The sequence below is a fragment of the Electrophorus electricus genome, chromosome 1 (genome assembly GCF_013358815.1).
Source record: "Electrophorus electricus isolate fEleEle1 chromosome 1, fEleEle1.pri, whole genome shotgun sequence".
NCBI lineage: Eukaryota > Metazoa > Chordata > Actinopteri > Gymnotiformes > Gymnotidae > Electrophorus > Electrophorus electricus.
Window position 1 is genome coordinate 27307127 of NC_049535.1, and position 11043 is coordinate 27318169.

The 11043-nt window shown below is 39.8% G+C and overlaps 1 protein-coding gene across 1 annotated transcript; it reads right to left on the reverse strand.

Moving 5' to 3' along the window:
• Positions 1–260: 260 nt before the first annotated feature.
• On the reverse strand, positions 261–9290 carry luc7l3 (LUC7-like 3 pre-mRNA splicing factor). Its single transcript, XM_027003386.2, has 11 exons — positions 9079–9290; positions 7978–8044; positions 7847–7886; positions 7622–7766; positions 7365–7439; positions 6638–6742; positions 6321–6482; positions 5427–5797; positions 3203–3381; positions 2474–2670; positions 261–788 (listed from the first exon to the last, which is right to left on the reverse strand). The coding sequence occupies exons 1-10, from the start codon at positions 9175–9177 to the stop codon at positions 2507–2509; spliced, it is 1407 nt and encodes a 468-aa protein (XP_026859187.1). The 5' UTR covers positions 9178–9290; the 3' UTR covers positions 261–788; positions 2474–2506.
• Between the last annotated feature and the right edge of the window lie 1753 nt (positions 9291–11043).

Genomic DNA, 11043 nt, shown 5'->3' on the forward strand with positions numbered 1-11043 from the left:
GATGGCTGCCCACAAAATGTGTTCCTAATCAGCTGTGCTGAAACTTTGGCCATTAAAAGATCACGTGTCCTAAACCACATTAACTAGTATGAACCATATTAGCAATATTAAGAACTGGATATGGTTTGAGTGAACTGTGTTAAGAATTTGGCATGTTTGCAGTGTAATGCTTCATGGCAACAATATGCTTCACTGTTAGCACTGCTAGAATAACCCAACCCAATTAAACACTTCACACTTTCCAATTAATTCATCTCAAGTTTTTTTGGTTTTTTTTTTATTCAAGACACATACAGGTTTTTAAAATCTGAACAAAATGAAAATGCATTTTTCTGAACTAAAACTGATCAAACATTTTGGATATAGCTTACAGAGAGGGGTGAAATGATGGAAAGCTAAGCGAAAGAGCCCAAATCTGGGTCTCAGTCCATACACTGTACATGACACTCCAAAACTACTCTTCAAATTCTAAAATGTGAAGTGAGACCCAACTGCACAAAGCAAACGTCACAGGTACTTTTCATTTTAACGCATACTAACAAAAATAAGAATGGACCTTCATTTACTTAAAGGCTTATGATCTCACAACAGTTAAGTATGAAGGAAAACAAAATTGATAAGGTCCTGTGAAAATGCTGAAAAGGGCAACAACCATTTTACATTTATTTATTTTATTTTATCTTAATTAGGCCACTACATCTGCGGTTCACCTTGTTTTAAGCAGCGGAGATTGTGTTTTGAAGGTTGGAGGTCTTCGGCTCTTCCTTACTCAGCTGTCCCAGCGCCCCCTGGTGTGCACAAATAGTCAAAGAAACACAATTAGTGGCTAAAATCTCATTTGCTCACAGCAGTCACATACTGTACAGAAAAAAAAAAAACCCAGGAAAAACCCTCCCTCTTTTTGGAGATCACTTCTGCCATTTCATCATTACAGCATTATACATGGAGGTATAAACATGTCACTACTGGCCAATCAAGCAGCAATTAGTACAAGGATGAGAAGTTGAATTGATGATAGACATTTTGCCATTTCGCCACTCTTCTTCTTGTCTAACCACTTAGGCCTTTGCTGTACTATGGACACAGTGACAACTGTCATTGGCTGTTCAGTTGAACAAGTACAAGCATTTAAAAGGTAAAAGCACACAAAACCTTGGGACCATGAAAACTACTTATGGTGGACTTTTTTTCCCCCTGGAAGAGTAACCCGCTTGATATCCCCTCGTCGGTACAGTTCAGATACACGCTGTTTTGCTGAAAACAAGAGATGGGGGAAAAGGTCTAACATCTTGTGTGGGAAAAAATAAAAACACGGGTGCACTAACTGTTCATCCAACAGCCTACATCAAATAATTGGCTTGAAATGTACTTCAGACCTTCTTCTACAGACTGAGTAACAAACAAACTGAAAGGAAAGTAACAGATGACTCAAATCTCATACACAAGACACATTTTCCATTGATCTGACCAGCAGGCAGGAACAGTGTAACCTGGCTTATGTGTTAATATTAACCTGTGACTCTGGGATATCAACCGGGTTTATCTGAGAAAGCCCAACATTTTGCTTCCAACTTGTTTCAAGTGCAGTAGGCATTTGACATTTCAAAACCAACAAAAAGAAATAAAACCTGAGGATAATTAGCCATATTTAAAACGGGAAAATAATCAAAAGAAACCAAAAACATCAAGCTCTGAAACACGTTCACAGGCAACAGCATTCAAATGGATGTGGGTAGAGAAAGGAGTACCTTGGGTGAGTACCTGCATAGTTTGACAGTATCCTTGATTTTTAATTTGGCTTTTCATGGGGTCGCTCACAACACCAACGCTGTGTGAGGTATGGAAGTCAGCTGCAATAATTCATTAACCCTACACTTCCATCATCCCAATGCTATCGGCTCTCGACTTTAAGAACAGACTGCATTAAAGTGCAAGGCAAGGAAGCACACATCCATGAAACTGGAGAACAGAATCAACACTGACTGCAGTTTTAATCAATAAAAAAGCTGCTCTCGAGAACACCTCAGACATTATAAGTACAGCTAAAACTGCGGTGTGCTTATATATGTTGATGCATACATAGGCACACAAATTTATAGGTTCAAAGTATGAATTAAACAAATACCACAGCATATTCTTACTGCGAGCATTGAGTTAACAGTTGAGGTTCAGATAGCACAGGTAGAGGCAGGGAAAAAAATTTTGGAAGACAACTTGTCTAAGAGACAAATGTGTATGACCGATACAAAACGAGGTACCTCCAGGCATGTTTTTCAGGACTACACTGGCTTTTCCCTCTGGGTTTGTGTTTCATTCTACCTTCTTCTGTTTCAGCCTCTAGTCCCATCTTCAGTGCATACTTACGATGCACTATTAAAAAACAGGAAGAAAAATCACAGACATAACTGAAAGAAAAAGGGGGGGGAGGGAGAGGGCAAGGGGAGGGCAAGCTGGTGGGGGAGAGTGCACTTACCTGGAGCTGATCTGAGGTCCTATCAGATCAGTTTTAATTGGACTGAGTGTCACCTTCAGAATGGAGGTCTTCAGTGGTGCCATTCACCTCTACTTGTGGAGGCTGGGCCTCCATGGGCTCGGGCTTCAGGGGCTCGCCGGAACGCTCGTCACCTGAGCCCTTCCCACTGCTTCTCTTCTCTTCTGTGTCCTTGTGCTCTGATGGCACAGCACAGACACCAAATGGAATACTTGCATATCAGGATTTTACAAAATTGAACAAATCAGGTTCTAAATATACTGCATATTGTGATATGGCAAAAATAACATTCCATAGCATCACCTAACAGTCGACATTATCTAATAATACAACCTGAGAACATGGTTAAAAATGACTGATTACAGTAATGCATTTTGTTTGAAAAAAAAAACAAAAAAACACAAAAACAAAAAACTCAGAAACCCCACAGAACTATGTGGACTATAAGGCCAAACATATGCGATGTCTGCACTGTTGAACTACTTCAGCATATGTGAAAATGAAAGCTTGCAGGAAAATATGCCATATGCAGGCTGTGTTACAATTAGTTACCTGAAAGCACCACACATCAAATGACAAAAACAAAGCTTTACTTTACTTTCCCCTTGAATATAACAAGTTCTTCAGGAGGAAGAAACGAATTAAAACAGAAAAGCAAATATTTAATCTACAACTAAGAGTGAACTGCTGTATTGACACACTGGGTCATACCTTTTTCTCTGGCAGTTTTGTCCTTCTCTCTGTCTTTGTCTCTGTCCCTGTCTCGGCTACGGCTGCGGTGCCGATGGCTCTTGTGCTCAGAGCTGCGGGACCTCCTCCTCTCTCGGCTGCGGGACCGTCTCTTCTTGTCCGAGCGCTCCCTGCTGCGCCGCCTCTCTCGGTCACGGCTCCTAAGCAACATCAGACAGGACCCCCATAGTTAGGCCATGCTCATGTAACAACACCCAGTATAGCTACAATACTAATTAGGGATATTTAGTACTGGCATAGCTGTTGTATACAGTCGAGTTTCTACAACTTCAACTGAGCTGAGGTGGATTTTAATATTATATTATGCTAATTTTCCCATTACCCCAAATAAAAGTCCATCGGCCAATAAACTGTGCTACGAACCATTGCTGCAAAACTCCTCTGAATATTGAAGCAAATGACTAATGAACCAATACTGCCAGTAGATGTGCTGATGCTGCCATCTCAGTAGCAGCCTGGCCACCCTAGATCCACTGGAGTAACTGAGGCTCCACAGCTACACTGGTCTACAACTACATGGTCTAAAAATAGTGTAATAAAGCATGGACTTGTTAATAGTTGGGCTGCCTAATAGAGGATGGGTTCCCTCGAGTCTTGGTCCTCCCAAGGTCTCTTTAATCCCTCCCAGGGAGATTTTCCTTACCACAGTCACCTTCAGCTTACTCATTTGGAATCTGGACCCATCCACTGTAAAGCTGCTTTGTGATGTGCCTTGTAAAAAGCAGTGGTAGCTCAGTGGTTTAGGTACTTGACTAGTAATCTGAAGGCTGCCAGTTCAAGCCCCACCACCAGGTTTCCACTGTTGGGTCCCTGAGGAATGCTCTTATCCCTCAATTGCTCAAGTTGCATTGAGTCATAATTGTAAGTCACTTTGGATAGAAGCGTTAGCTACATGCTGTAAATGTAAAAAGCACTATATTGATAACTGACTTTAAATGGGCTGTTTAATACACTATATGGAAAAAAGTACTGGGACACTTGCATATTTTGACATCCCATTCTAAATCCATATGCATTAATATAGAGTTGGGCCCCCTTTGTAACAGCTTCCACTCTTCTGGGAAAGCTTTTTACAAGACTTTGGAATGTGTATGTTGGCCAGACATTGATGTTGCACAAGGGGGGCCTTGATCATGTTGGAAGAGAAAAGGGCCTTCCACAGATCATTCACACAAAGCTGAAAGCATACAAATGTCCAAAATGTCTTGAAGCATTAAGACCTCCTTTCACTGAAACTAAGGGGCCTAGGCTGAGCCTTGAAAAACAACCCCATAGCATTATTCCTCCTCCACCAAACTTTACCTGCATGAATGCACTGTGCCAGCTGTAAAGTTCTACAGGCATTGGCCACACATCCATCATACTGCTAGATAGAGAAGCCACTCCACAAAACACGTTACCACTGCTCCAAAGTCCAGTGACGGGGCAACATGCATTACGCATCCATCTGACGCTTGTGTTTATTGATGCTTGGTGATGGCTTGCATGCAGCTGCTCGACTATGGAAACCCATGCCAGGAAGTTCCTTTGTGCTGATGTTAATGGGAAAGGTGGTTTGGAACCCTGCAGTTACTGAGTTAAGTGTTGGTGACTTTCACACTAAGCATCTCAGGAATTGGTAGCCACACTCTGTAAATTTATGTGGACTGAGTTACTGTAGTTCCTAAATACTTACAATTTTCAATAATACCATCAAGAGTTGGTTGTGTAATATCCAGCAGGGAAGACATTTTTGGAATTGACTTGCCAAGAGGGCATCTAATTGCAGTACCAAGGAATTCAGCGAGCTCTTTAGAATGACCCAACTTTCACAAATATTTGTAAAGGCATTCCACGTTTCTTGATTTTATACACCTGTGTCAATGAAGCTGAATGAAGCATCTGAATTCAAAAGGTTAAGAGGTGCCCCCCCAATACTTTGTCCATATAGCGTACTTCTTTCCTAAGCTCAAAGCTACATATGAATAAAGCTCTTGGTGACCATGTTTTGTTTATTGGAAAGAACATCTTGCTTTTGAAGCAGCCCCAACTCTTAAGATTAGTGTTAGGATGCTTTCTGTATTTTAAATGCAGTATATATGATCGGGAGATGACTGCGCAACAGATCCAGATGCCATTTCGCATTTTACATAAATCCAAACAATGACACCGCTACTCTACAGTGAGCTCAGGTTGGTGTACATACCTGCTGCGTTTCCTGTCCCGCTCCCTGCTCCTGCTGCTCCTCCTCCTGTCCCGTGAACGGCTCCGGCGGCGGTCCGACGCACGGCTGGAATGGCGGCTGTGCGAGTGACTCCGTCTGCCGCGCCTCTCACGTTCTCGTTCCCGGTCCCGTTCTCGTTCCCGCTCACGTTCCCTTTCCCTCTCCCGCTCTCTCTCACGCTCCCGCTCCCTCTCTCGAGCACGCTCCTTCTCCCTTTCTTTTTCCCGCTGCTCCTCCTCTTCCTTGCGCTTCTTTTCACGCTCCTCCCTCTCACGTTCCCTGTCCTCCCTCTCCCTCTCTCTCCTTCCCCGGTCATCTTTGTCCAGGTCTTCTGAACGCCGATGCAGTTTCTCCTGAACGATCACAAGCCACATATAAAGAAAGGAATAAAAACAGAGAAAATATAAAACAGGTTTTCAGGTGTCAGTGAAATTTTTCTTCAAAACACAATCAAAAACACATTGTTAAAAACCAGAGTGGATAACATATGGTGTTTACAGAGATCAGTCATTTACTCATACCATTCTTAGCTCCCAAGCCAAACACAGACTGTTTAGAACAAGAATGCACTACATGGTGAAAAAAAAGGTGCGGTAAAATGACAGTCTCCTCTGCTGCCTGATAGTAGCACTGTTCCTAACAAAGCTAAATTGTCACTTTAAATTGTCTTGAATTCTGGATGTGACGTGAACTAAGACACTGATACATGCAGTAGAAATAATAACACTGCAAATCTAGTTTTAGAAACACTTCAAAGCAACAAGCCATTAATGGAAATTCCACTTATTCACATGTTTTCCGCAAAACTAAATACCAATACAGCACAATTAATTTTCACAAAAAAATAAACCATGAATGAGCAAACAATTCACTCACCTTCAGCTCTTCAACAGTAGATTTGATTTTAGCATAGCCCATATGCTGTTTGCCCATTAGATGGTCGTCCACTCTGGACTGAGCGTCACCAACAATGAGGAAAGCACCACACACCTCACATACCTCCATCTGCTTCTCCTGAGCAGCGAAGCTCTCAATAGTCTAGGAGTTGAAAGAAAGCTGTTCAAAGCCAAAACTCAGCAATCAAACTAAAATTCTTTGGTAATGAGGGTTAATCCAGTCACACAGCCAGAAGTGGCAACGTTAAAGCTGGTATAGCATGAGATGTTAAAATGATGTAAAGATTTATGACTCACAGAAGGTGTTGAGCTGAGCTGCTCCCTTTCATCTTTCAATTGCTCCACCAGTTTCATCATGCCTTGAGCTTCTTCAACACGTCCCTCTGAGCCTAGCTCTTCAATCTGGAGAATCACCACATACAATCTGTCATACAGGCATTTACCTACATTTACCAGGCATGCTTATTTAATATCATTTAATATTTTTCTTGTTTAAATGTAATAAAAAGTATGCACTGTTAAGTGATTCAATAGCCTGCTGTCACAGAGCAATGCATTCAAACAGTGTCTATTTAGGAGGTTGAAGGTATGTGAGGAGGAAAGAAAAAGTAAAATGCAAAAACCCCTCTACCATGTCAACTTAAATATTCTGAGATTCCTTGTCCAAAATATTAAATGCTACTGTTGCTAGTGTCAATCTTGTAAATTACATTACAGACACTGTACTTGCATATCTTGCATTATTTATTATACTAACATACATAATTATACATAGATTTACAGAATTTATTAGCTGTAATAAAACTGCTTTTCAGACAAAATAACTTGTGGCTGTATGTGCATTTGTTGACCACAAGTGCTCTATAGTTCCATTATGAACCATCAAATATTCATCTATCATTATATAACAGTGGATAATTAATAATGTATTGATCCATTGCATCTTCAAAATATACCATAATGGAGATGGTTTACATCCTAGACAAATCACTAATCTCAAGCACAGCACATGGCACAGTCGTACCTGGACAACAAGTTCTTCAATCTTCTCTGTGAGCACCTGGGCCTTTTCCTCATTCTTCCCAGAGGGGCCAGGTCCCTGTGACCACAAGCAAAAACATACATCTTTGATTATTTGATGCTACCAATATCTATATCTCTCCATCTAAGTTTAGACACACACACACTTTGCTTGCACAGCTGATGACGGACCTCTGTTCCATGAAAATTATGCAATGATGTAAATTATGGAGGAGAAATAAAGGATGAACAATCACATACTCCAGAGTTCTGTTGGGCCTGTGACAATGCCAGTCTGGCATGGCCTCTCCGGATCCTGCGTTCTACCTCAGCCAGGAGACTCTGCAGGTACCTCAGGAAGTCACGCTCATAACCTTCCTTCATGAAACGGGAGCTCTTCTCATACCTGTCCCACACATTACCAGGTTATTTCAAGCCTTTGAAAAAGCCACTATAAAACATCTTTAAAGTACAATGGCATCTCACATTTTCCGCAGGTTTTCATCATGAATCTTTTCACAAGGACCTAGAAAAAGAAATTATTTATATAATTTAAGAATAACTAAGGTAAAATATTGTTGCATAATACTGATAAGTCATAGAAAATATATTCATACCCAAATCAGAGCGTGTGTTGGTGAACAGTTCAGCTGGGCAAAAGCCACATAGATAATACTTGCAGACCTGAGATAAGATGCAGAGAAAGGCGTTTAAACCCAATACCAAACAAAATCTCATCACCTTGATTTCAGGTGCAACATGGCAACACGGATTTATTATAAGATTTATATTTATTGAAGATTATAAATGTTGCTACCAATATGCTGATGCTGGTAAGAAAACAAGATGGCTAATCTGTGAAATAGCAAGATCAAATGTATGAAACAAGGGGCCTGGATGAAGCTACCGTAGGTTAACGTAGCGACCGTAATCTACTCCGTGTCAGAGTAGATATGCAAGATACTATGCAATCAACCGTTGCTAACCTAATCTACTTGACATTTAAGATTATGGATACACATCTATATTTAGTTGCGGATTATCTATATAAATATCTAGATAGATGGCTATGTAGACGGACACCTTACAACTGTCAATTGGCTAAAGCTAAATTAGTTAGCATTCGCTAACCAAGATGTTGCAACGTTCGCTAGCTAGTTCGTAAGTAATGGCCAACACCACCCACGCCACACACGCTTAGCTAGCTAGCTAGCTAAATGAACAAAGGTCGCAAATCCACGAGGACCTGATGACCATTCTCGCCAGTGAGTTCACGAATATGCATAATACAACTGGTTGGTTAAAAAAATCGAGATTGCAACTGCCTAATGTACAGACATATGCAAAGAAACTGTAGTTCTATGGAACTTGGCCTGATAGGTTAAGTAAGCTAACGTTAGCAAGCTGGCATGGTAGCGGTAGCCACCACGAAAGCCAGGCAGATATGCTCGTTAACTAGTCAACGCGACAGCATGTAAATCTAATGTTCGAGATATTATTTTACGCTGGCTTTTGGCCAATCTTGCATCATTTCAACTAAGGTTAAAACGCGAATATTTTTCGAAATATAACTAACTACTATTCCCGAGTTTGTACATGTTCCTACTGAATTTTAAAACATCTTAGCTAGACAGATAGCTAACCATCGCGACTGATTATTTAGGATAGTGGCGGGCTGGCTAGTCAGCTAACTAACAGTTCATTATCTGGCAACTTACAGTCTCGTGGTCCCATCGTACGTTAGAGCGCTTTTCATCCGGGGCCAAGTTTCTATCTCGACCCATTAACTCGTCGAGTAACTGGGCGGCGGAGAGCATTCTGCCTTGAAGTTAATTGCGATCAACTATAGTATTTTCTTATTATTCATTTACAAAAATGCCCGACGTTTTCGGGAGTGAACTGTACCGACAAAATGGCAGCAGTCCTTCACACAACAGATACTTCCCAGAAGTCTAAGTTACCACCCTACCGCATAAGCTAAACAAATGTTCAAGTGCGCCATCCATTGGTTAGGAGTTAAATATCACTCGCTTTACATTGCTTTACATTTAGCATTTTACCGTAAACAAATAGAGACCTCACCACCAAATCCCTTATATACCTTACATTTATTTTATCAGTATATTTTCTGAGAGTTAGTAATGAGACTTGCCAAACAGTTCCGGTGTCTAAGAGGCTCAAAAAGAAATGCATGTCAATTTAGCAATGAAATGCTACGATTTCTCCAGCTGTAGCAATATTTTTTAAAAACAATGTTTTAATGCAAACTGGCTAATAATAGCTTATTTTTGTGTTGTCATTTTTACCTCGACAACAGAAGGAATACCCTCCAGATCACTATAATACTCCTACTATTGGTTTAAAATGGATAAATGCTACTTATAATTATCAGCTGAGTATAAGATAAAATACGAGGTGACCACAAAATAGTACACTCCGAACAATGAAATTTCACATAAATTCAAGACCCCCAAGCCTAATGGAATGGTTAGCTAGCCTGCAGAAACACTTTGGGAATGTTGTATACCTCTGTAGATGCTTTGTATATAGTTTACAGAATACACACAATTGTCCATAGAAACATAAAATTACATTCCCACTGAAAAATGAAACGATTTAACTTGTCCTTTTTATGATTTTCATTGTTAGTTTAGATCCCTAAGGATTTCACTATCCTAACTGACACTTATCTATTTATTTTTTTTCATTACTTCTACTTTTACTGGCCCGTAAAAGTTCTGTTCTGAAGCCTTTTACTCACCAGTGAAAGTGTGTGCAGGTGCGTGCTGAAGTTATTTTGAGTGCTTATATCTGAAGTTCATATTTTCTTTTTATTTCTGAAAGGCAAAACTGCTGGCCAACTATAACAAGACTTAGAAAGCATTTTACATTTACATTTATGGAATTTAGTAGAAAGCATTTTAGATGTCTTAATTAGGCTTAAATGTAAGGGTGCCAACTATTAAACTTTCTCAATAAACACAAAGCCTAATGGGCTAAATGGCTTTCCAAATGGAGGTTTTTATGAAGCACACTCCAAATGGAATGTTATGAGAAATTTCTCAGAATGCCTTCTGAATCACAGTAAAATGCATGTGCAGTCAATCAAAGAAACCCACAAATATAAATATGCTCACTGTTAATAAAGATATGAATATTACAATAACCACTGTATTATTTAGGTTTAATGTTATTGCAATGCATTTTGGTCATTTTCTTCATGCATAAACAAATCTCTAGTATAATGCCAATGTCTCAGTGGCTAGCTAGCTAACTTTACATTATTATTGGTAATTTGTACATGACAATAATGTATTTTTACATATTTTCATGTCATATGAACTCATATCATATGATTCATATGAGAGGAAATCATATGACAGACAAAATTTAAATAAAGGTCTGCAGCAAGGTTGCTGCACTTTACTGCTCCTCTAATATCAATGCAGACTGACATAACCCCATACCCCTATTATAGTGTTAATTTTGTGCCAAAATGTTTAAGAGAAGATAATTATGTTTTGAAAAGAAATATTACACTTTGAGAGGACAACGATGCTTCTGCATAGTTAATGAACTTGAATGCAATTATCAGCACTGAATGTACAGTTAAATACCTTCAGGTTTGCTCAACAAAACATTAATTAAAAATTGAAAACCTCCTCAATAATGACATTCACATT

Coding starts and splice junctions, on each gene's coding strand:
- luc7l3 (XM_027003386.2), bottom strand. CDS start 9,177: ATGCTCTCCGCCGCCCAGTTACTCGACGAGTTAATGGGTCGAGATAGA. Junction 7,440..7,621: donor AGGCCCAACAGAACTCTGGA/GTATGTGATTGT, acceptor TTGTGGTCACAG/GGACCTGGCCCCTCTGGGAA. Junction 2,671..3,202: donor CAAAACTGCCAGAGAAAAAG/GTATGACCCAGT, acceptor CTGTGCCATCAG/AGCACAAGGACACAGAAGAG.